Source organism: Dermacentor variabilis, chromosome 11, assembly GCF_050947875.1.
Source record: "Dermacentor variabilis isolate Ectoservices chromosome 11, ASM5094787v1, whole genome shotgun sequence".
Taxonomy (NCBI): domain Eukaryota; kingdom Metazoa; phylum Arthropoda; class Arachnida; order Ixodida; family Ixodidae; genus Dermacentor; species Dermacentor variabilis.
Genome location: NC_134578.1, coordinates 47,226,191 through 47,253,151, shown reverse-complemented (window position 1 = coordinate 47,253,151; position 26,961 = coordinate 47,226,191). Strand labels below are relative to the sequence as shown.

The window sequence follows — 26,961 nt, the reverse complement described above, 5'->3', positions numbered from 1 at the left end:
AAACCAGCTAGTTTACCTTTAGACTTGGTCGGCTGCTGCGAACACAGCGAGATAGTCACCAATAATGTGATAAAGCTTCTCGCGCTAACACGATTGCATTTTCTTGTTCAAACGGAGAACAAGGCAAGACAAGGAAAGAGAGAAAATGCGATATCTGTAACTGCGGCGTGTAACCTAAATTTTGGCTCCGACGAAGGCCGGGCCCACGGCCGAAACGTCAAATAAGGACACTTCTTTTTACTTGGGTGTCAACACCAGGCTTCTTTTATATATATATATATATATATATGTGGTATGTGTGTGTGCCATCATTTTCGTTCACCACATTGGCGACTAAAATAAGTTTGTTTACTTAACTCCTATGTGGAATCTAAAGTATCATATATTGCTATTGACCAATTTGACGAACTGGATGCAGAGCGTCGCAGTATTATATGACCTAAGGAACCCCTCACTGCGAGCCTATCGGAGCAGCTTTCTTCACCCACCACCACTAGCATAATATTCTTCGCATTAGGTGAAATATATTTTTTTTCTTCACTCCCGACGATTCGGGAAGGCACGTAGAACGCGTGCGACCGAGACCAGCGAAAAATCTGTGTGCCGGCCATGACGTGCCCAAAAGTGAATGCATCTTTAACACTTGAAGACCACTCATCAGAGGATAGCTGCTAGTCATTTACTGTCTTCTCTACTAACAAGGTATGATATGCATTAGCTTAACGCTAGTTATGTCAAATATGCGACCGCTAATTGTCAGCAAAAAACGCCCGCTTCGAAACCTGTGGCACCAACCGCCGTGCCTCCGCGCCCGGGGAGCGATCTTTCTGGCGACTACAGCGCCGCCGCTGCTGTCATGATTGCTTGCAGCACTCCGCAGCCACCGTTGCTCTCACTTCCTCCATCTAGCCACCCTATCGCAAGCGCGCCATAAACGTCGCCACACTTATACGCTCAGCACAAGCTACGTCTTTTTAGAGCGCAGCTCTTTGGCGTCCGTTCCTGGGTTTCGCGTCGTCGTCGGCGTTGTCGTCGGCCTCGTAACCAGCTCCGCCCCCCTTTCATCCCCCCAGCGCTAGCAGCGACCGACTGATACCGCTGGATGCCGCTGACGCCGCTAGAGAGTCAAGATAACGTGACTGCATAGAACACCGTCGCCGCCATGCAGAAAGAGGAGGAAAGGGTTCCCCCCCCCCTGTTCTTGTGTGGCGGATAGGGTGCTCTTCAGTTGCCGACGCGCCGGTTATTTCACGTAGGCCCCGGCACGTCGACGAATACGTGACCACCTTCCCACGGCTAGACCTGGTTCTTAGCGCTGCGGAAGCGAGGGTATCATATTGTTTGTGTCGGCATCGGCGGCGTTGTCCCTGAAACCAACTCCGCAGCTGGGGTTGACTCACTATCGGCGTCAGCGGCATCAGTCAGTCGCTGCTATCTCTTCCCTCCTCCCTTTATCGTGTTGTCCGCTTGCTGCGCGCGCTTCTGCCCCCATCGTTTGCCGCTGGGTGTACACGCCGCCCCCCTCCCCCCTCTTCCTGCGAGTCTCCGGTTGTCAAAGCGCCGGCTCGAACTTAATTCCTTTCTTCGCTCCTCCTCCAATGCAACCCCTGTGCGGTGGCAATCAGAGAGCCAGATCGGTGGCGGCGGATCTGTATATGTGCACCGCCCGAGCCGAAATTGCCACTGCCGTTCGCCCTGTGCGGTGGCAATCAGAGAGCCAGATCGGTGGCGGCGGATCTGTATATGTGCACCGCCCGAGCCGAAATTGCCGCTGCCGTTCGCCACTGCGAAATTATCTGCCAGTTCTTTCTGAGCCATGAGCGAGACGACCGATGGAAGTCCTCCGTCTGCTGCTGCTGCTGCTAAACGAGCTGCCAGAGCAGAGGCCCAGCGCCGTCGCCGTCAGAATCCAGAGGTGCGTGCCGCCGAAGCAGAAGCTTACCTAGTGGAGTCTTTGTTAAAGGAATACGTGTGAAAAATAAAAAAAAAATTCTGTGATAGTGCATACATGTGTTGCTCGATTTCTTTGCCTCAATCTATCGAAAAGGTGAAACAGCTTATTTGCTGCGCTCAAATTTCGCATTAGGAAGTAACGTAATCGTCGGTAATTTTTCTAACACTCTCTCGGCGCGTACTCCTCGCGCCACAGGGGTTGCTTTTTTTTTTGGTTCCGCACATGTAGTGTTAAAATAAATCGACAATAAATGTTTCCCTAGTAGTTTTTTTCTTGTAGACTCGAGGTAGCGTGAATATGCCGAGGCGTCTTCTATAGATGCGTTCCATTATTTGGCTAGAAGCTGTCTTCCTAGCAGTCAAAGCTAGCAGACTGTCTTCATGGCTAGTCAGAACTGGAACACACCCACTCAGTCCCTACAGGAGCTGCTTGGCTGTTCCGCCAGAATATGAATTATGCATAGTATGTGGCTTTGTATAAGCTTCGTCCTTCCGGTTTTAAAGAGCTTTGTAAATTTGCAAATGATCATTCTGAACAAAATATATTGCGCAATAAACCGAATTGCAATGATTATGCATGTTCACAGAGTTATTGCCTACGCTTATTCAGAAAGCTATGACTGATTGAAAGTTTAGAAATGTATAAAGTGTAATAATTAGCACCACAAGAACGTCTGAAGCAACATCAAGCGCAGAAGTTAGAAAACGCATATTCTGCCCACAATTCCCAACGTAGCTGACCGATCACAGCGCTGCAGCTCCCTATAGTGATTTTTGTAGGAAAATCCATGTGAATTAATGGACAGCTCGAAACGCAGGAACACGATGTTCCTGCAAAAAGCCGTTTTAGGTAGCCTTAATATAGGGCAGTCTACATGCAAAATATTACTTTTCAAATGCAAGTACCGAAATTAAGAAAAAAATAAAGTCGCCATTACCGCTCCAAGCTAGAGAACCAGAGGACTCCTTGGCATGACTTTCGAGATCGGGCTATGCCCGTGATGCAATCAAAATCTCGGTGGCCATGGCCTGGAATATGCATCATTTCCGTAAACCACGAATATACCACTAGGTGCACGCATCGTTTGCTATAAGTGCTATTTAAAAGCTGTTAATGACAATTAGACACCAACCCGACAGCGTGTTCAAGGTTGGGTACTCAAGTCATTTAGCCAAACTGAAATTTCATTGCAAATGCCTTTAAAGGGCCTGTCACCAGGCCTGGCAATATTGAACTGACAAAGCGCACTAACCATTGTACCTTTATTGTATTATGCCGATATGTGCCATGAAAAGAGCTGAAATTCCAAATGAAATGACCTGTGCCTCTCTCCTCGGGGGTACCACACTCCCAGCCAGAGAGTCTATGTCGATCGCGCAAGTGCGCCGACATAGTTCACCGTGCTGCGACGTCACTCAGCTTCACGTGACTTTGAGAATTATTCAAGGCAACAGCAGTTATTTGCTTGATCTGTTCCTTCAACAGCCGAATTAAAGTTTAGAGAAATAATAAAACTTGCAAACCGAATCTCTGTGTGTCTTTGCTTGTGTGTTCTGCTAATCGTGAACAGTTCCTAAATGGTTAAAACGTTTTACAATTGGTTACAGGAATACTATCTGTGTATGGCTGGTCGAGCCCTGTGCTTGCAGGTGGCTGCACTGTGCAGGCCGCTCACATTATGCATCCGGAAAAATGCCCAGCTCGTCTTCGTTTATCGGAACGCCGGACACCTCGGCGTTGCGACAGAATGCTTGCACTGCACGCTTAGATAGCTCTTCGCGAGGATCAACACTGCGCGCTGGCTCCAAAACACCAAAAGCACTTCACGGCTTCGCATTAAGTTTGTTCAATTCAGAAAAGGCGCACGGCACCGAAAACGAAAACGTGCAGGTGGTGCCACATGACTGGTGGCACAACTGGTGCATTTCCACAAGTAAAGCTTGGCACATTGTAGCAAAAACAGAGAAACGACGTTTCTGCTCTTTAATTTCTTTTTATGCACTTATACTTATCCCAGTGCAAACAGGGACAGGAGTGAGAAACATTGGCGTCAAAAAAATTACTTAGGCAAATTTCACATGGCTTGCAGAGAGCATAACTGCCTACGACAGCGGTACAATTTCCTGTGAATTGAGTGATGGACAGGGATGCACTACTAGAGTAAGCTATTCTCTGAAGCCGATACTTGTTAACATTGCATGCTCAGGCATTTTTAACGCGACAGTGTTAAGGAGCTTGTGTCGCAGAAAAGCCGGCGTTGTCGGCATCGGCGGCGAAAAATCCCGGAAGGCAATTGCTAAATAAAAACTTGCAAGATTGGCTGGGTGGGAATCAAACCAGGGTCACCGGAGTGTGAGACGGAGACGCTACCACTGAGCCATGAGTTCAATGGTTCAAAGTGGGACAAAAGCGCCTCTAGTGAATGCGGTGTTGCCTTAGAAACGTGCCGTAGAAAGTTATACTGCGATGTATATCGGTAATTATGAGCATGTAAATTACAGAAGCCACAGTTAAACGAGTAGCAAAGTAAGTTTTTGCTACATTTCTTCTGCGCTTGGCGCACACGCAGAGCCATCTTGCAGCAAACACAGAAAACCCCTCCTCGCAATGTACGGCGCTGCCCGACACCGTGGCGCACCGCTCGCCCACTCCTCCCCTTCGTCTCGTCAAGAGCATGCCGAGCGAATGAGTGGGCGGTGCGAACGGGGTGCGATAACGCTATCGCGTTCCACTCTTGAAGGCGAAGCTTAAGCATCCTCCAATTTTTTAATGCTTCAGTATAAAGTATTTAAGGGACTCCTTAAGCCTGGAAACTGCCAGTTTTGTTACTAATTTCATGTAAATGCTGTGAATAAGACGTTCTTTCAGTGCATGTGTATCATGTACAACACAGACGTTAAGTGCTAGCTGAACTATGCACTGGCATACGAGACCATGAATTAAATAAAAACTGCACTGCAAACTTACCCCCCAAAACTGCCCTCAACAGCTGCACTGCCAGATTTCCTATTGTTGCCGCGAACTTGTACGCTCTCTTGAGTGATATCCAGTTGTTGGTAAATTGAAGGACAGTGATGGAGCACCCAAACTCATCGCTCAATGAGTCTGTTAAAAGGAGCATCAGCTGGTTTTCCTGCATGCAGAACAACACAAAATGCAAAGCAAACACAAACGAATCGAGTGCTAAGTCTCACATTAGTCCCCGCTTTTTCCCAATGCAGCCTAAGTGCTCCTTGTAATTTTCAATGAGGAACTCTATCCTTCAGCCGCTCCACAAAGCTTCTTCGTAATCGCATTGTGGACATTGCATGGCTGACATGCGCACGGCAGCAGCTTCACTAGTCGATGGCATCGGCGGTGTGGTGTCTCCGCAACGCGAAGGTGCAGCTCCAGGCGGCTCTGCCTGCGCTGCATCGGTGGCAAAACCACTCTGCATGCAAGGGACTATCACCCTTCTTTGATCTGCAAAAAGAAGGGAAGAAATGTCGCCACTTTGCATGTATACAACCGTGCTATTACGTTTACAGAGGATACTGGCAACATTACCTGTTGTAGTGTAAAGCGAGGCATCTCCTTTAAAGACGATCACACCAAGTTCATCTAGAATGGGGAATAACTGCATCAGGCTGCCGTCAATGGCCACAAACATAGCCATTACCATTGTTTGCAATGCGTCGGCAATGGTGGTTCCATTGGTGGTTCCCGTGGCTGCACCTCGTTGCAGCAAGGTTCACAGGTGCACTGCACCGTGGCAACTAACCTCGCACCTCATGCAATCGAGGGCGAGAGTGCAGGGGGCGCTTCTGCACCTTGAGGAGTCAAAGGTTTAAGTGCGACACACCGTGGATGAGTGCAGAGGCGTAAGAACCTTGGCTGAATTGAATAGACCTATTATGACAGAGGCAGACTTGAACCCCGATCACCCGGCAAAGAGTTGAGGAGGAAAAGCATGGCTAGGGTGTAGGCAACTTGAAACTGTCCGCAGCTCTTAATACGAGACACTTCCATTAAATTGAGCATGAATGTTTTACAGTAGCTTTACTCTATGCGTCTACAAAGCTAGTCTAAACCCTTTCAGGGACCCTTTAATCAGCCCCGCACTGCCATAATTGTTAACCTTCTGGTTTTCCTGCAACAGTTTTTAGAGCAAAAAAACCGAAAAAGGAGAGAGGACAAGACAGAGCACTAGATTTCAGCTATCTTGGCCATTTTTTTCCGTTGAAATTGTTTTTTGAACACAATAAACTATGTCACTGCAAAAGCAACAGCATCAGCTAGCCCAACAATTTCGTTATGCTGCCTCCAGGTTATGCCGCACTTTGCTCAAATGGCTGACCACCAACAAAGAAATAAAATGTATATGATAAAGGCGAGATTCGATTGGTACTCTTTATTAGCAGCTCATATTCTTGCCATCTTTCTAGTACAAGGTAAGCATTCTAAAGGAATAATTTCGCTTGGAAGTAGTACAAAGAATGTGTTCAATGACACCACTTGTGCGGGCCCGTCAATGTTAATAACGGTATAGCTTACACATATGGCGAGTTTCGTCACTGGTTTGCTTATCAGGTATTGCTCCTTGTACAAGTGATTAAGCTTTCAGCAATAAATATGATGAATGAAAAGGGCAATAGTTTGCTCAACTGGTAGAGTGACCACCATCTGCTCCAACTGGTCAATGTTACTATTTGCTTATATAACAAGGCGAACAATTAAGGGACGATGATGGAGTGAAAAGAGCGCTCTTTTCACTCTGTCTCTATTGTCGTCCCTTTCTAATTTTTTTCATTCAGTTACATAAATTGCAATGAGCCAACTAGCCAAGCAAGCAACCGTTACTATCTCCCCTCTCACCTACCTCTTGGCGCTGCACTCCTCCTCGCGCTATCCTCCTCTCCACCACTAAGACATCTAAGGATGTCAAGACACAAAAACACTTTCATTAAAATAAAGAGAAAGACAATCCTTGCAGTATCTTTATTATAACAAAGGGATCGCAATGAGCTGTACATTCAACAATGCCCACTTCGAATACCACGCAGTGCAAGTTCCTTGAAACGGTTCCGACTCTGCCCAAGGGACAACGAGATCAAATGCATGGCGTACGCATCAAATGCCCACTAAAACGTATCACTAGAGAACAGACTGCCTGCCTCTACCAGAGCAGCCGACCTGAAGATAATTGGTCGAGATGGCACACGTTGAGATGCAAGAAAGACAACATGCCTAAACAGGGGAAAGGGCAACAAACAGTAATACTGTTTGATTTCGTGCAGATAACAGAGTGATGTTTTGTCGACAACATACTGCCGATTCTTTTCTATTCCAAACAAATTTTTTTCAAATGGAAGATGGCCCATGGAAGATGGCATGATTTCACCTGTTCGAGTTGTAGAAACCACAAGGAATGTGCAGCCTGAACACACAAGGAAATGCACTTTTTTTTTGTCAACCACAGTATTTTCTCATGCTTTGCATATGCTCACTGAAGTGACACGAACCAATGTGCAACAGGACTGCGTGTTCATTGTAACTGGTCAAGCCAGGCATTGCCAGATGGTACCAAACAATATTCCCTAATGTTGCAGACATTACTTGATGAAAAATTGCAATGTTCACCTACTTACTCTACAGTTTCTCACTTTAACTTTAATCTTGCTGCTGGAGTCCCCAAGACGAGCTACAAGGTAAGCTGTCATTGCACTGGACGTTTTCCTTCCTAAAAAGCCTCTGTCACACACTGCGGGACACGGCTAAATAGAATGCCAATGATTTTGTAGCATATACTGAAGATTGATATCCCGAAAATGATGCTATCCTTGGAATTACTCATAAATTCACACATTTGCCATCACCTGGCTTGTTTGAATGATCGATTGCTGGGTTCCAATGCACCCATAGCAAAATGTTAGTTATGAGACACAGTGTAGTGGAAACCCTCAGATTAATTTGAGCACCAGTTAAGCTTTCATGTGCACCCAAAACATGGTAGACAAGCACTCATGCACTGCAACTCCACTGCAATATTTCCACTGCAGCTGCAGGAAATTCTCTCAGGTCTCTCAATTAGCTAAGTGGACACTGTGATTTGTTCTAGAAGAAATGTCCACCTCTTTGAAGCAGTCCCTCTGAAGAGACGTAGTTGTGCTTTCTGCCTCAGACAGCTTTTTTTGTATCACCTGTGCAGAACGAGAAAATAAGATAGGTGAGAGCTACAAATGGAATACGACATGAGCAGAATGAACAAGTCCACCAGCGGTTAATAACACACAAAAAATTAAAAGGCAACTGATAAAATAACTTCCTTTCTTTGGTGCTAGTGACTGCTGGCATTGACTGCGCTATTAGGGTAACGATGTAGCAAGTGCAGAAGGAAGCACAAGTATATGAGTGCAAAAGGATTGATTTTAAAACCTAGTTAAGACCTCAGCACTACTGAGCATTAACATATAAAAACAAGAAAAAGGCAAACTACTCAATTCTAAAGCAACGCAGGAACACAACGAACACCCAAAATCAGTTTTCTAAAATGACTCATTTCCTTTAAATGAACTCGTATTGGAATGAACAAATCAAGAGCAAGACATTGTATGCCTCAAAATTGAGATTCAATCAGTCAACAAGTCTACGTAACACAGCTGGTGCTGCTTCCTTCAAATGGCACTTCAATGTTCACAATACGACGACACCAGTTAGGCTTAACGCAGAAATACAGAAAACAAACATCAAACCTCCTGACTAACATTGCTGTGAAGTTGCATGCCCAGCAGGATAAAAAAAAATAATAAATGCAACGCAAAAGGCATACTTATTTCCGCAATGGTAAATATGGGTGCACCAGCGTTCACGCTATGTCACGATCACTCCTCGTCACACTGGATGCCAGTTGGCATGCAGCCAACATTTTTCCTATTACCAGTGTACGCCATCAACAAACAAAATCGTGACAAGAGGTCACTGGCATCGGAGAACAACAAACTATGTTGTACTAACACCTTGGCAAACAAAAACGCGCATCGCCAGAGAAGCGTAATATGTAACGCGTCCCCTAGTGACACAATCGCTAGTTAATCTCGGCCACTTAGCATGCCGTTTGGCTTCATTACCATAACCCACAGGGTTCACATCTTCTCAACTCCTTTTCAACACCAGTTTCGATGAGCCAGACGCTGCAATCATTTCAACGAGTGCTTCAACTGTTGCAGCTCACAGCCAAGAGTTCCCACTCCCACAGATACGGCAACATGCCATGCACAGACGGCATTCTCAACTTGCAAGCCACAACAAAAGTGACAAACACAGAATTGGCAACTTGCCAATTTGAGGTTGCAAGCTAACGGCAGTAAGTAGCAGTTATCGCACAACAGAAAGTTGGCATGGCGCACACACTTGTACAGAAAGCTTGTGCTGAAAGTGTGGAAGCCACTCCTTTGGTCGCACGGCAGCCAGCTGGACAAGTTGCTTGTGGGATTGCCAAGGTTCCTCTAGGTGCTTTTCAGTTACTCGGGAGTACTTGAGTAGAATCGGTTGAAATCGATCCTGCACATAACCATGCAACTGGGTAAGAAAAGATATACAACTGATTTGGCCATCATTGACTAGACTGGTGCTACGATTTGTGTCATGGCCACGCCTCCATTTTTGAAATATTTCATCCAAGTAGATGTCCAACAGTTGACACACCAGCAACACAAGCAGCAGGGTCGCTGTTGGGCAAACATGGGGCCACAATGGATTTACACTGGACAATGTTAATGTTGACATTTGGCAGTACTAGTATGGCTATGCATACATTGTGCATGTCACCTCGTAACGATCAACAGAACATTTAGTACGTGCTCTTATGCCACATCGTTTACTCAAATTCATTTATACCAAGAAGTACCGACGACTGCAGTTACAGCCCTATTTCTATCAGTGGTGTCTGTGATGTCAAGATGTGCGAGAATCTTGGGAAAGCCATACCATATAAATCGTAACACAGATCGATTCCTTGCCTTAAGGTGAAGACAACAGCAATGTATCTATTCTGCATTACAGCAAACTACAAGGCACATTTATTTGGCCAATTCGGTCTTTCATCACAGGAGATTAAAATCCAACGTGTAACTTCTCTAAACTGCCAGAATTTTCATCCAGGGATGGCTACCAGTCACTTCAGGCGTCCAACAGCACATCATCATTGGTGACGTTTAAGGCTTTGTTATGTAGAACTTCTTAAAGGCACTGTCAGTGGGCAGTGAACGATACACAGTGAATACCCGAGGTGCAGGCATGGCAATCACTGCTGCCGGCCTGGCCTGTAGGTGTGTCCTCGGGTTTGCTGGCTAGTGCAGTTTGTGACATTCGTGTGTTCCCTTTGGCAACGAAAATGGAAACATGTTTCCCGCAACTTCCCTACGGTCCCATAGTGGCCAAATGATAAGTGAAATTGTGACAAAGATCACATTGTAAGAAGAGGCACTTTTCCCCAAATCTTTCTTTTTAACTACTTACATTCTGGTTCTTACGGTAATTGCTCTTGCCCTGCCTATATGAAAGCCATAGGACAATTAAGGGTAGGTACCAATTAAAAGTATAAGCTTACCTTATTTAAGAGGGGACGTGGCTTTCGCATGGTGAAAAATGCCCCAAAAAGCGAATTTTTGAAAATCACATTTTCAATTTGCATTCTCTTTTTCTATCCGATTCCGAAATCTCATCACTGTAAACCATGTAGAAGTGCTCTAAGAAATTTGTTTTATCAGCCAAGATGGTGAAAAATTTCAAGGAAATAAAGAAAAAACGGCATTCTTCAAGCCACAATATCTCCGGAAAAGCACAACCGAGCACCACCATCTTGGTCTCATTGGAAAGTGCATTTCTCCGTCTTCAGATATGCCGCTTCAGCTACCTGCTCCATACAGAAACAAGCATACAAAAGGCAAATGATTGAAGGCCATGCCGGAGTCTCATTGGCCGCGGCCGCCACGTGACTCCAGCGCAGTTCACCACTGGTCCGGTGCTCGCATCATCTGCTCGGCTCTTTGCACCTCGCGAGTCTGGACTGGAAGTTTCCACTCGCCATAATCTCTATGTGTCGAAACAGGCGCTACGCGGACATGGCAATAGCGCGGCCGATCCCTATGTTTGTGGTCGTCTCAGACCCAAATGAATGAATGAATGTTTGATGTTTAATGGCGCAAGGGCCAAGTATGGCAAAAGAGCGCCATGCCCGTGGTAATGCGTTCGCAGTCTAGTTATGAGTTCTATGAAATAGGTGTGAAGTGGCTGTAAAGGGGCCTTAAAAATAGTTGCTCTAAAGTGCGTAAAATCTGTATAAGATTATGGCGATGATGTGTACTATGAACATTATTATGCATTTCAAAAGAAAGATACGATGTATAAAATATATCGGATTATAAAATTAGCCAGAGCACTACTGCCTCCTTAGACCCCTTGAAACACAAGGACCTGGAGGCATGTGCTATGCAAAACAATTATCTCAGCGGCATCCTCCGCATCGAGGATGCTCTAAGAATTTAAGGGGGGGACGTGGCCCTGGAAAAATGAAAAATCGTGAAAAAGTCGATTTTTGAAAAAACAATATTTTTGGGTTCTACGTCTCATAAACTACCTGTTCTGTAATTATCAGCACCTAATTCAACCACAAACTAAAAAAAAAACGCGACTACTGAGGCCACTGCGGCCTACAAAATGCGCACAAATGCCGAAACGGAGTCAAATGTCGCGTGCGCGCCATTCCCGGCCCATGCGGCCTACCTGCGCCATCTTGGTGTCGTTTTGAACGTGAATTCTTTGTCTCTGTTTTGCCGCCTTGCAAAATGGCATTATCGGCATGGTTCTCGCATGTCTCGCATGTCTTGCATGTCGTATGCGGAAGCTGCAAGAAATTCGTTGTCTCCGACTTTTCACGATGCGCGCGACGTCCCGGACTTTCATGGTGTGCGCGCCGTTGAACAAGCAACTGGCGACTTCAGAACTAGCCGCACACCATTCATGTCTGAAACATGAGCACCCCGCAAGAGTGACGTATGGCGCACTGCAGACCAGAGGCTCTTGTGTTTTCATTGCGGTGAAGCCGACCACCTCTACAGGGCGTGTCCTTACCGCCGAGCTGGGCTCCGTGGATTTTCACGGAATGAGCCGTGCCCGTGCAATGGTGAACGCCCCTTGGAGATTGAAGCCTACCTCGCGGTCACCAGGAGCTCGTTTGGCCCACGATTCCGTGACCCCCGACACCGTCACCTGCCCGTTACAGGTCTTCCAGCCCCGTCTTCATGCCGAGCGCAACAAGGCGTCGCTCACCCAGCCCTGCCTCCCGGGAAAACTGAGTCTAGCGACCTGCGGAGGTGACGTCGATGATGCTGCGAACGCTGAAGATCCTCCACTACGACGACCATGATATGACGTAATTGAGATGCAGAGAAAGCAGCGTACAGTCGAACCCGACTATATCGAACCCGTTTACATCGAATTATGCCATATATCGAACAATTTCTTGACACGGTATAGTTACAATGAGTATATATAGCAAAAATTACGCATACATCGAACAAAACTAGTAGCGACTCCCGATATATCGAACGTCAAGCGGCGGAAAGTGCCCCGGGAAGTTGGCTTTCCCTCGTGGTGACGGGAAAACCCGGCGGCGCGGCTCCATCCAACCGCTCTCCCTACGTGACCGCGCTACCTCGGAGCCGCCGACACCCCCCTACAAAAAATGATCCTGGCCCGCCCGCCCGCAGCGCGGTAGCGCTTGCTCAGACAGCCAATCAGAAGCTCTTGTGCCCTCGTCGTGCAAGATGGCGTAAGTGCGAGTTGTCTCGCTGCTTATCTGATTCATTGTGTGCGCCTTCTCCCGGAGTGTTGCCGTGATGAAGCGGCAGAATTCGCCTTTCGTCGTGAAGCTCGAAATCATAAACCGGGTCGAACGCGGTGACAAGTAGAATGTCCCCGCAACGTACAAGATTCCGAGGTGCACTCTCGGCACGATCTTGAAGGGGGAAATTAGGGCTGAAGCGGCCTAACTCGTGACCCGGTGCCCGTAGTGCCCGTGGCGCCCGACGCGTACGCACGGCCGTGTACGAGTGGTTCATCCAAAATAGCTTCAGCCGTACCGACTTCCGCGTGCTCGGTGATGACTGTGAATTCTGATTAATGCGACGAAGCCGTTGTCGTTGTTGCCGAAGTTTGGAGCGAGCTGTCAGATTTTCCGGAAGCTGTTGACGAATCAACGGTGGACGAGTTTGTGAGCGCAAATGATGGTGTCGCGACCACGGGAGAGCCCGGAAACGAAGACTACATTGCCGACATCGTGCCGAGCACAAGTGAAAATGAGCACAAGTGAAAATGGGCACTACGAGGAAAGCAACGACCGTCTTTGGCCCACATCCTCCGAAGTGATTGGTGCGCTCGCACTAGTCCGGTGCTTCAGCGCGAATGCGGAATGTTGCGGCCTCAGCTGCTCCGACTCCTTAGACAACGTGGGGAAGTGCGTGCCTCGCACACAGCAAAATCGCCCAAGCAGAAGAAAATGCAGGACTATTTCGTGCGAAACTAAGCTAGTTTCATCAATAAAGTGATTTTATAAATGGTATGTGCTTTTATGACATCCAATTATTTAGCAGGCTTATATCGAATTATGCTCTATATCGAACTGATAGGCGTTTTTTTGCGAGTTCGATATAGCCGGGTTCGACTGTAGTTCGGTGTCAGTATTTTGCGACGTACCAGTTACCATATATGACCACGAAGTCACGGCATTAATCAACACGGGTGCGGACACGTCTGTTATGAGCCAGAATCTTGCGCGTATACTTAACAAAGTTTCGACGCAATGGACCAGGAATCAGATTTGTACTGCAGGAGGGCCCTATAACTCCAATGAGCCGGTGCACGGCACGAGTCAACATTCAGAGCTTCACGTACATCGGCGACTTCGTCATTCTTCCTGAATGTTCAAAGGACCTTTTACTCAGCATGAACTTCCTTCAGGCGAACGGTGCTTTCATCGACCTGCAAGAGTCCAGAGTCTGCTTCGCTACTACGCAAGCCACAGTGAACAGTAATGACGACCATGACGTCGCGCTTCACGCAGCTGACGATCACGTCACGTTGCCACCCAAGAGCACCGTGCTTACCCTTGTCCTATGCGACATGGAGGACGAGGCCGAAGGAATTGCGGAGACAAACCTCCCTCTGCTTCTTCAGCGCCACATTTCCATAGCCAGAGGGCTTCTTCAGGTGCGAAACAAATGTTCAGCCGTTTTGCTAACAAACTTTAGCAACGAGTACCAGCATGTACCGCGAGGAACGACAATCGCGTTTCTTCGCAAAATTATTGATGCTACTGACATTACCACATTAGACATTGCATCGTCTCAGCAATCTGAGTTACCGAGCCTAAAAGAACGGATTCATGTTAACGCTGCTCTGCCAGACCATCAGAAAGAACGTCTACTGAGTCTCGTGAATGAATTTGTGGACTGTTTTTCAGTGTCGTCCAAAGTACGGCGCACGTCCATCACAAAGCACTGCATTATTACGGATGATAAGCTTACGGTTTACGTAAGCTTTACGGCTTTGAAAAGCATTATTACGCTTTTGAAAAGCTGAACTTTGTTTCTGCATGCAAAGCCAGCGAAGCACCAGCTTTTGTAGTGATTGAGACAATTCACGGCACTTTTTGTTGACTTACCGATGAAGCATTTCGGCGAGGTTTATCTCGTGGGTGGAGTGTGATGATGCACCATCTTCCAGCAGCTTCTTGCGTAGTGAGCTCAGATGGATGTGGAAGCTGTGCTGGAACTGGTTCACTTGCTCCTCAAAGTTATCCACTTTAGTGTCGCTCTACAAAAGAAAGAGAGGAAGAAGGACGAGGTCTCACACAGACGAGTAAAGTAAGCAATCAATCAATCAATCAATCATCTTTTCGTTTCAAAACTACTTTTGCTACAGACAGCATTAAAATGAAGGCCCTAAGCACACTGCGCTTATTGACCAACTAGAGAATAGATGAAACATCCAAATATGCACTGAAATTTGTAACACAGTGGTCATGTACCAAACATGGCACAGAATTTTGCAAACTCAATACCATAATCTGCATGAAATTTAAAATGCAACTGACATTCCAGCTGTAGATTACAGCATGTAAACAAATTTATATACCGAAATCAATTACTTGCATTTTTCAGGAAGAAAAGGTGGTATTTGTTGTCAAGGTACAGTCAACATCTGACTTTTCGGACTCCCTAGGGGCTGCGAGAGTGTCAGAAAGATCAGGCAGTCCAAAAAAATGAATGCATGACTTTTACCACACCAAAGGGCTCAAATCGCCACAGGCAAGTCCAAAACAGCTCTGAAGGCCTGCTAGTATAGCTATTAGGTGTATTAGTGTTCGTAATGTAACTGGAGATGGCAGGTGCATGCCTATTTAATTAAGGAATGCATACTGTGTCCATGACAATTGCCCCTTCCCACTCTTGCTCTACATTGCAATATGTGAAGCACTACAGTGAAGCTTAAGGATACAATGTGTAAGCTTCACCGCTTAACACCATTATATTGCAGCGAAGCTGACTTTTGAGACCTGGCATATAAACTGCAATATGTGAAGCAATACAGTGAAGCTTACACAAAACGTTGCGTAAGCTTCACCGCTTAACACCGTTATGTTGCGGCGAAGCTGACTTTTGAGAAGTGGCATATGCAATGTGCCATGCTTTTTGCACGAAGAAACCATTGGCGAGGATTACAAAGGTGGAGTCAGCACCATAGCTGACAGCAGTGAATTCTTTCAATGAAAAATTCGCCGACGATTACGATACTCCCTAATGCTGAATTTGAGCGCAGCTCTGTACGTGTTTTCATTTCACAATGTATTGGCTGGTGCAGACAATCCATCTCATGCAGCACATTGCAAACAAAGTGGTGCGACTGCCTTGCTAATTGGGAGATCACGAGGCAGCGTATGGGTGACACGCGGACACGATTCACAGCAGCCGCTGCAGAGACCTCCGCTCGTGCAGTGCCTTGTTTCTATATATGGTATCGGTTGTGTCATCAGTGAACAGACTATGCACTGCTCTGGCACTATCTTGTAGCCAAGTCGCCACGGAGCCCATCTTGCATGACACTATGGTTTTCTTCTCAAGCTTTTGCCATACCCTTCTCTCCTGCTTTCTGCCTCATGGTTCCACTGCACCCTCCTTCTCTTTCCTCCCCATGCTCTCTTCACTCTCGCAGTCTTTCATCCTTCATTGTGCTTATTCGCTCGGTTACGAGGGACGCCAACGCTCACTGCAGGAATGGGCGCTCAGAGCTGCATTCTAAGCACATGGCAGCAAATAGCAAGCAGCTTTGTAGCGAACATCGAAGCAAGTAGGCCTAGCGTTGCCATGGTGGTGGCTACGGATGCCAGCAGTTCTGCGTGCGAGAATGCTGGTTTGAGGCTGCAATATAATTAAAATAGCGGTAAAAGTGGCTTCGATTGATGCCGTTTCACACCTGCGGTCATGGCAAAAAGTCCGGAAAATGGGAAGGCGAAGGGTTTTTAGCGACCTAATTATTGGTTGTTGACTGTATTGCATTACATGAAAGGACTCGTATGCTTCATTATACCCTAGTCACACACCCTTTTCTAACATATTATCCATTTTTTGTTTGACGGTAACTTGGAGGCACATCTGATTATGGCAGATCAGTTCTACAGAAATCTGCAAAGTACAAGATGTTTTATTGGAAGACAAGAAATGCAATCCATCTGACAGTAGCACGAAGTTATAAAAAAAAACGCAATATGGGTTTCACAGAACGAAACTTTCTCGAGTGAGATGTCCGACCTGATCAAGGGATCAAGTTCAGAACCAACACCTTACTGGGGCGGTCACCTTTCTTGGGCAATTGCCTTTCCGTGCCACTTTTGTCGGGTGCTCACTGGGACACCATTTCAGGGTGATCGCCTCTCCAGAATCCCTTTCTGGGGTGCCTGACTTTCCAGAACACCTTTCCGGGGCAATTACCTTTCTGGGACGGTTCATGAAACTTTTTTACCGGCTGCAGATTTCCACAGAAACGATCTACCATGCAGCCGTAAGCAAGGCTGGCAAGTTTCTGTCAGTCCTCATCTTGCTACGGTCTCCCACTCAGTACCTATGTGTTCATTGTTCGAAACCATTTATCTGCCAACTCAGGCATGCAAATGCGGGCCCCAGTAAAGGTGTCGGACTGACCAGCATGAAGGAGGTAAACTGAAGGCACTGCTGCAGAGTGTCGTGGATGAGCTTGAAGACCTCCTTGTTGGTCAGCATGCACATGCTGACAAACGATTCTGTCAGGTCCATGTGCTGCTCAAGCACTTCATCTATCGTCTGGACCTGTGGGGGGGCCAAAGCAAAAGACAATGCGATGATGTGTCCAAAGTGTCACTTTTACTGATAACGGAGCTTTTGTTGGAAAGAAAATGATTAAGCACAAGGCATGTTTCATGCTGCTGCTGCGAAAATACAGTGACAGAGTATGTCCCATGATGCAATGTGCTCTTCATTATTCATAAATGGTAAACTTATATTTTTATACATTCATACCAGCGATCTCCAACTGCGCTAGACGATTCCAAGTTATGCCTGCAAATTTCATCATCAAACCAAGCCTCTGCAGTCCTCGGTTTCTCTTCCCTTACCTTGGCACTCATTCTGTAACTCTAGTGGCCCACCGGTCATCTGCCTTACATGTTACATGGTCCGCTCCATTTTATTTCTTCCTCTTAATGTCAACTAAAATATCAGCTACACCTATTTGCACTCTAATCCACACCACTCTCTTCCTGTCTTTTAACGTTATGTCTAACATAATGCCTCTTACATATTGTGAGCGCAACAGATGCCTGACTTTCAGCTTCATCATCGCCCCATATCATCATCCATTGTACATCTTCTTTATCTGTATATATCATCACCAGCAGCACAGTTTGATCCTCGTGGTAGAAGCACGAGCTCGGCTAAAAAAGTGCCTTACGGGATTTATCGCTCACGGTCAACGCCGCTGACGCCGACACCGGCTTTTCTGCGACATGAGCTCCTTAATGCTGCCACATTAATAAAGCGGTTCCTTACAATATGCACAAACGACCTAATTCATGGTTGCCCAGTCAAAACAGAAAAAGGAGGGCCCAGACCTTCTGCATTCGGTCCTGGAACACATGCCAGCTGGGTTCGATGACCTCGACGGTGACAAAGTACTGCAGGTTCTTGACAAAGTGCATCATTCGCTGGCGCAGCCCGAACGCGACGACAGGGTATGCCGCCGACCGCTGCTTGGCGGCCTTGTCTCGAACCCAAACCCTGAAGAGTGACTGTATTAGTCTACTATGGTGACGAGGAACTGAAACACTTTGGAAAGTGTGACTTAAGAAGCTAAATTTTTACTGCTTCAACTTGTGCTCATAAGAGCAGACAGTCAAATCACAATGACGGCAGGGAGCTCAACCGCTGGTTGTCCATGCTGCTCCAATTGGTCCGTTTCATCCACCAATATGTCTCGTCACACTTCCTAGATTATTAGCTGGTGCTTGCGTAGATTCGTGAATTTACAAACTATTTCTGATGTGTGAACAATCTAGAACAGTATTCTCAGATGATCACTTTTCAGGTGATCACTTTTGGAGATAATTTTCACTTTCACAAGATTTTATGAGCATTTGCACTGGGCACTTGCGAAAAAGGTTGGGCAAACGCTCTCATTGGCTCTCATGGGCACAGTTTTGGGAGATCACTTGATAGTGAAACTATCACCAAAACTGATCGCCCAAGCATACTGCTCCTCATCAGGAAACATTTCTTTCACTTCAGAATGAGCAACAATGTTCAACAAATTTTGCATTCTGTAAGGGCATCTTGTGATCTGTAAACATACCACAAACCTTAGAATTCAGAAAGCACTACGTGGAAGCAAGAAAATACTAAAATTTGGTGAAAAATAGTAATGACTGTTGGATTATTCAATATGTTGACAGTTTCATTAAAGACTCAGACTTAGTTTTGTATGGATGCTGTGAACAGGCACTTTCCTCTACATCGTCGCAGTAGCAATGATCTGTGCCACAGACAAGCATAAATGCTTATTAAGTTCATAATAAAATATTCACGTAACAGCTGTCAAATATTTGGTTTCCATCATGCAGTGGTTCTAGTATTTGATGTCACTACCTCGTGGGTTGGTCTGTATAATCGCAAGACCGAAAAATTGGGCCAGAAAAATTCCCTCAGCCATTATATTTGCCTTTTTTAAAATTTGCTCTGCTCTAAACCATATGCAAATGAAGAAGTCTTAAAATATTTGTGTCAATATAACAATCATAAACAGTAAAAATTGAGAATTTTACGATAAAATCGTAAAAGATGGCAGGCATGTGCAATTGCATCTTACGACTTCACAAAAGTGATAATCTGGTGAAAATCAACACAGGCAAAAAATTTTGCAGATACCATCGTCGATTATTGCCAATGTAATAGTATGAACAATATCCTTGTCGAATGCAACGACCAACCAACCACAAAACAGGCGAAAAGGCAAAGAAAGTTATTCACTTGCAAAGCAAACAAGGATGCACGGCAAGCACAAGCACAGTATCGAGTTGGTACTGTAATATAATAATAATATTTGGGGTTTTACGTGCCAAAACCACTTTCTGATTATGAGGCACGCCGTAGTGGAGGACTCCGGAAATTTTGACCACCTGGGGTTCTTTAACGTGCACCTAAATCTAAGCACACGGGTGTTTTCGCATTTCGCCGCCATCGAAATGCGGCCGCCGTGGCCGGGACGAGTTGGTACTGTAGCGAAAAAAAAAATCGGAAGAGGAAGAATGTTACTTACATTTTTCCTTTTCTGTTTTTTTTTTGCTACAATGCCATGCCGTTTAGCAAACACCAACTCGCCCACGAAAAAGTTATTATACAGTATCGAGTGCTTCTTCAGCACCTATGCCAAGGCAACTTCAACTAACAGCACAAAGACACAGATTTCACAATCTACAAGACTACAAGACAACACCAACTTCATATTGGTTTCATTTGGGAAGGCAGTGAATTGGGCAAGTTTGTATCAGTTCATTACTAACAACAGCGTCACAAACTAACCACCTAGCCAAAGTAGTACCGTCACCGCACCTGCCTGTCACCTCCATTATTTATGGTTCGGCATGTTATCTTCGTTCTTGAAGGCCATTGCTCTGGATGAAGAATTCATGATAATACAGTGGAACCCTGGTTATACATCCCCCGATTTTGCGACGACCCGGGTTTTACAACGGATTAGCGCAGTCCCAGCGAAGTCCCCATAGAAGCAATTCATTTAAAACCCCGGTTATCCGACGCAATTTTACACCTGACCCGCATTACATGACGACCCTCGCGAAACGTGGGACGGAATGGCAGACGAAAGAAAAGTGTCGCAAGTTTCTTTCCTTGCTTCGTCTCTTTGCATGAGGAGTGCTTGACACTGTACAACCGGTTCACTCCGGCGCAGCTTTCTTCCTTGCCTCGTCTCATCGTTCGTTTCTTTCTCCCCCACCAGCAGCCACCCGCGACGCTCACTGTGCTGAAATAGCACCTTCTGCACAATCACTTTCTCCTTCTCTTCTCGGCGGCGTCACCTTTTGTCGCATTGGGGAAGCGTTTCTCTCCTTCCAGTTTCCCAGCAGCAGATCGCTGACAAGGTGGCGCAGAGAGGCCTAGGTTTATCGCACGTTTTTCGTTGTAATCCTAGCGACCAGCGTTCAGCGGAGGTTTTGAGTTGTGTGGAGCAACGCGACGTACAATGTCCCGAAAGCAGACAGTTCTGCCGCTCGGCGATAAGCTAAATATTATCGAGGAAGCGGAAAAGCAGCATGGAGCCACAAAAGCCAGCATTGGCCAGGACCTTAAGATACCCGAATCTTCGCTTAAGAAGATCCTGACGAACAAAGCGGTGATATTGCAGAATGCCAACAAGTTCGGGCTCAAGCGGAAAGTGGCAAAAGAAGGACGGCATGAGAAGTTAGAAAAAGTTCTCGTCCAGTGGCTGCATTAAGCATGGAGCTGTGCGATCAACATTGACAGTACCATTCTAAAAGAGAAGGCGGACGTTGTGGCATTGCATCTGGGCATCGACGACTTTCAGGCATTGAACAGGTGGCTGGATTGCTTTAAAAAACGAAACAGGATTGTGTACAGCTGCTCCTGCGAAGAAAGCGTATTTCTGAAGGTCCACCGCATGTCCAACAAGCGGATCTGGCATTTTCAATAAGTTTTCAAGAGTTTCGGCTTTGCTTCTCTCGCAAAATCCAGGCAAGGGGCACTGCCGGTGTCACTGCGCAGTTATCGAAAGTCGCTCCAATGGCATCATCGCGCACGGCTGTCATCGCGAGAAAAGGGTCGTGCTCAAAGCTACGCTGCTCCCGCACTTGAATTTAGTGATGAGGACTCGAGTTACGATTCCAAAAATGACGGCAAGCAGATTCAAGCTCTGATGGTGACGATGTTTTGAGTCAGCATGGGGCATCTGCAGCTGTTCACTGGCAAGTTTCCTTTACGGCATTGAGTGCTCTCCTTCCTTGTGCGCACCTATCTTCTGATATTCTTGCACAACCTGACAGCTCTACTGATTATCTTCAGGGTGCATACTTTGCTTGGTTATGATGTGCTGCCATTAGCAGCAATGAAACTTCCATTCATGCCAAGAAGGCCGCCCGTACCACATCTCAGCCGAGCACTACGGATCAGCGCAAGACAGTTTACAATGGCGTGGGATTTTTCTACTATTCTTCTCTGCAGAGGTAATAAAGACCATCTGCAAAAAATGAAAACAGATATGCTTGGCTGCGTAATCTTGTAGTTGCCCAGCTACGCTGACAGCGATTGGTCCTAGAAGAGGTGCATGACTCTAGACGAACTGGTGAAGTACGTTCCTTGGACTTCTCATCGGACCATCCTCAGAAGATGCCGAAAAGGCAGAACTGCAAAATGTGTTACGAGGACCGCAAAGCTGAACAAAAGCAGACGTATTGTGGGAAAAGTGCGGAGTGCACTCATGCTTCATAAAATCTAGGAGCTGCTTCACCACATGGCATAAGTGATGAACTGGTCTTAGTTTCCTTTTTGTATCCGAAGAACAGCGGTGTACTGAGTACAGTCAACGACCGATTTTTCGGACCCTCTAGGGAACGTGAAAACGTCTGAAAATTCGGGCAGTCCGAAAAAATGAATGCATGCAAAAAACGCACTTTTTTTCTTTTTTTCTCGGATCTAGAGGTAAAGGGCGAATTACCAGGCTTCCGAAACCCTGCCAAAGCATCAGTGAAGTGGCTATAAAAAGAGGTGTTCAAAAACTATGTAGCCGACTGCCAGTTTATTATGTACATGTGCATCGTCGGGCAGCCGGTGTTATTGCTGCAGTGGCTTGAAGAACTTGTCGATTGTTGTTTGGACGGCGTTCCGGTTGCATGCGATCATATTCGCCTCGATCTGAGCAAGGGTCATGTCAGCACTGTACACCGATGAAAGAGTCAACAGCGCTCGCATCAACTCGGCGCTTGTAGGCGGCGCAGGCATTGGCTCCTCATTTTCAACATCGGAGTCTTCTGAATCCACCACAACCTGACGGACTATTTCCTCGTCAGTCAGTTCTGCGCAGAAGTCGAGCACGTTGTCAGCGTCAACAAACTGTTCAAAAGTTATTTTCGCGGATATGGAAACCCCAGCAGAGCGGAGCCGATGCCGAACTCCTTGCACACGTCAGCCTGCGATCGGCCGCTCACGACTTGCTTAATAACGGCGGCTTTCTTCTCCATCGTTAACCGACGGTACTGCTTTCCGCACTTCGATGCCATCGGCGAGGACGACGAAGACGGAGTGGGGGCCATCGAAGGCAAGCGAAATCCTGAAGTTGCGAACAGTGGAGTTCGCTGACGAGCGTCGAAGCACCTAGGCTTAGCGTCGCAGAACACACTTGACACAACAGCACAGCCACGCTAGCCCAGCTAGCCAAAACGCGTCCGGCGCAAACAAACGAAATGGCGCCGCTCCGGAAACTCCGCCGGAGGCAGAAGTGCGGCGATGAACATAGCCAGCGTGGCCAGACCAAATCGGTGTGTGACGGCTAGATTCGGCTAGTTGTGGTTCAAAGCGGTGATATGCTTCGGCTGCAAGTCGATTTCCTGTGCAAGGGCGCTGCGCGAGGAGCCAAAGCACCTTCCGTCGCGTCAAAAAGTCCGGAAAATCGGACGGCGGGGGGTTCGAGCGTCCGAAACTTCAGATGTCCTTATACATTGATTCTATGGGGCTCGTGGCTGTGCCGCGAAGACGTCCGAAATATCAGGCATGTCCGAAAATTTGGGCGTCCGAAAATTCAGTCGTTGACTGTATCTATATTTTGAGGCACTATTCCTGGGTTACTTATCTTTAAAATGTATATTCTGAATTTCTTTTTATATTATTGTTTTTGTAGATATCATATATCTTTATTGTTGTTTTTATCAACTGGTAGCAAAAATGGCACTTTCTAGAATTTTTATGTTTTACCTAATAAACTTTTTTGTTTGGCAACATATGGTTTTGGAAAGAGCATTTCATTATGCATGACATGCTATGCTGCAATGTGTGCTGGAATGTTATTTGTAGTGGTAAATAATGTTTTCCCGAGACCTATAAAAAGGACCATTTTCTTGTGGTAACGAAAGAGTTGAAACTAAAGCAGCAGACACATTTGAATGCTGCCACTATTACCACTCCACGCACATTTCACATGCCATATGATAACAGCTGTAATCGGCCACAATAACATACACTTCTTGATAGTTCAAATGTTCACAGCATGCCTATACACGGCGATGAGCACACAAGTGAGCAAAAGACAGATGTGAGACTCACTTGGAGAGCATGCGCTCGACGTGTGTGAGGTAGAAGAGATACCTAAAGACCATCTGGTAGCAACCCAGGCTCTAAAGAACAAAATACATAGCACACATTAAAGACAAGTCAAGGTGGCATGCAATGGTAGCTTCTAAATGAAAAAGTTGCAGTTTCACATGAAAGATGAAGCATTGATAGCAATAGACAACAAGGAACTACACAAAGTAAGGTTTGTAGTTTTATCGGCTATATAAATCGCAGCAAGAATTTGCTAACTAATTAAATTAACCAGCATGGTTTTACCAATTAAATTAATAAACATTGTGTCAAGCACAAATGCAAATATGAACAGATCTGACTAAATGACCGGGAACACTCTCTCTGTCAAAACAGTGGCATGACGAAAAACGATGGCCTCGTGGAGTGAACACTTTGTGTTGCCTACCACTTGAATGTGTTCCCGGAAATAGAGATTATGCGACCTCCAACACTAGGCAAGTAGGAAGACAGCACACACACTGAGCGACCAGCCATATCGGCTTGCCCAAACATTGCACCCGCAGCAGATTACACCCAAGACATGGCGCCCAAGATACGGGTCTGCAAGGGTCCTCGTGTATGGGCCGTGTGTGCCCTCAGCTGCCATGACTGCCATGACAGCCATGCGCAGCCACGACCAAGCTGGAGAAGATGCATGCCCACCTGTCCCCCTGGTATATGCCTGATCACGATACAGCAACCTCTACACCCTCCCTTTTCAACCTTGTCAGCACTTCATCAGAGGACCTCCCATATCAGGCGTGCAGGAGGATGGCACCACATCAAGTCACCATATCCTTCTTGGCAAATCCTCGCACTCCTTCCTTCCCTCACACCCACAGCATATGGCGTGCTGGGCACTATCTTATCGTGCTTGGATTGCACACAGAACCTCAGGCGAACCTGATACCGAAATTTTGACTGGAGCGTTTCGATAACTTCTGTCACAGTAAAAAGAGAAAAATGGGGTGGAACATAAGCATTTGGCTTGGGAGCACTTCACTGTGCAGCTATTCAAAGTTGGCAACAGAGCCTGCCACTATGAGGCAACTACCGTATTTATTTGAATATAAGGTGACGTTTTTTCCTCCAGAACCCTTAGCCTCAAGGTGCCCCCCTGCCTTATATGCGAGGTTGATAGATAGATGATGTGAGGTTCATAATTGGCAGCAGCAGTGCTGAATTTTCAGTGATCCAGACTTGAGACAGCAGTGCAAATTGTAGCAACTAATAAACTTCGGCAGAACTGTATTTTTGAGCGTACAGCTTGCACTGAGAATTTGGACAATTTCACAGGAATGGCAAGGCATGGATTACATGCAAATTTATCCTTTAGGTGTGGCTTCATGGCAATACGAGTTCTGCCTTACACAGGTGTGGCTTTAAGGCAGCAGTGCGCTGCGATGAAGCCACACCACAAGGTGAAATTCGTGTTGCTCTGAAGTCACACCTCAAGGCTAAATTCAAATGTAACCTGCATCAATTACTCTGGGAAATGAAGATTATTTGGTATTTTGGGCAATCCCCACCGAGCCTGAATAATACAGCAGCTACTCTATATTGCCTCAACTCTTCTAGACTGCAGCTCTTATGCACCCGTTCCAGCGGAGAGCGGTGGCAGTGGGGGACGAATGACGGGAGGACAAAAACGGAAGAAGAGGGTGCAGGAGAACCATGAGGAAGAAAGTGGAGGAGGGTACAGCAAAAGAGTGAGAAGCGTAGCGCGGCGACAGTGGCTGCGAAATGATGCCAGGGTAGCACACATCATCTGGGAGGTCTGTCAGCAGCAGCTGCTGTGAATCGCACCTATGCGTCACCCACACACTGGCTCTCATGTCCTCCAGATTGGCGAGGCAGTCGCGCCGCATTTCGCTCCATTCACAACGGGTCGCATGACACAGATTGACTGCGCCTGCCAATGTATCTCGAAATGAAAACATGTATAGAGCTGCGCTCAAATTTCGAGCTACAGAGTATCGTAATCGTCGGTAACTTTTATTTTTGGAGTCTCCCAAATGCACCTTCACCTTATAATCGTGACCGGCTTACAATCGAATATACAAGGTAAGTATGACTGGCAAAAGCTCAGTGCTTACGGTGCTAGTGAGGACAAGGTTGAGGGGCCACTCGACGTCATAGTTGAGCGTGAATGCCTCATGGCCAACAACCACACGTGTCTGGGCATTTTTGTCTGCGAGAGAAACAACGAGAGTAGCATCATCACCACCAGATTAACCTTGATGGGTACAGCATGCACATTACCGGTCGTAGAAGCAAAAATTATAACTTCTCAAAATTAAGAGCATTAATAAAAGCAACAATGCTTCTTATGTGTTAGACTAGTCTCAGAAGGCTCTTCTGACTGGACCTTTGCTGCAAGACGTTATTGTGTATGAAATACCAGGTTTTTTTCCTTGCACTAAATTTTTAAAAATCACATGTGGCTGATTGCTCAATTCTAAACCTCAAACTAAATTACGTGATGAGGCAGACATTACTGCTATGATGAATCAGAATGCATATTTGCCTAATTAACAACCAATCTCTAATCAACTTTTATTTAACTACATTACAGCACACACTGCAATTTATGAATGACAGCGAGTGTGCAAAAAGTACTCAGTTGCAACAAATTCTCACGGTGACACCAGTTTTGAAAGATTAATTTCAATATGTGTGACGAAATACATTGGTGTTTCAGTTACTTTTGTGCTTCAATGCATGAAACTGTTTTCTTGAGAAAGTAAGTAGAAAAACAATGAATTTTTACTGCGAGTTTGATAGCGCGTATCTCGAAACCAGTGGTATCCTCAGAGCTAGCGGGTCCCAAGCAGCCAGAACACAAGGAATAACTCGGTGTGACATTTGCAACTCCGCACAGAGATTTTATCGCTTACTTTATTTTTCAGTTCTCTTTTGTTCATTTTAGTTTTTGTATATGTGCGTTTCATGCTTCGTTTATCTTTCAAAAAGCAGAAGGGCAGCTTCACCACACATCGTGACATGGTCACACATGGTGACGCACAAACTTCAGGTAAACTACAAGCTGCTGTCAGAAAGGACGACGTAAATGGT

General features: G+C 46.2%; 1 protein-coding gene across 1 annotated transcript in view; it reads right to left on the bottom strand.

The window, feature by feature from the left end:
- Positions 1-6,916: 6,916 nt before the first annotated feature.
- Positions 6,917-26,961, bottom strand: part of LOC142563914 (gamma-tubulin complex component 2-like) — a 59,360-nt gene continuing 39,315 nt past the window's right edge. Inside the window, exons 18-23 of the mRNA XM_075674619.1 lie at positions 25,983-26,077; positions 23,866-23,936; positions 18,135-18,300; positions 17,191-17,334; positions 14,655-14,806; positions 6,917-9,493 (exon numbers count right to left, since the gene is read on the bottom strand). Coding sequence (XP_075530734.1) covers positions 9,454-9,493; positions 14,655-14,806; positions 17,191-17,334; positions 18,135-18,300; positions 23,866-23,936; positions 25,983-26,077 — 668 coding nt within the window. The 3' untranslated portion in view covers positions 6,917-9,453. The remainder of the gene's footprint in view (positions 9,494-14,654; positions 14,807-17,190; positions 17,335-18,134; positions 18,301-23,865; positions 23,937-25,982; positions 26,078-26,961) is intronic.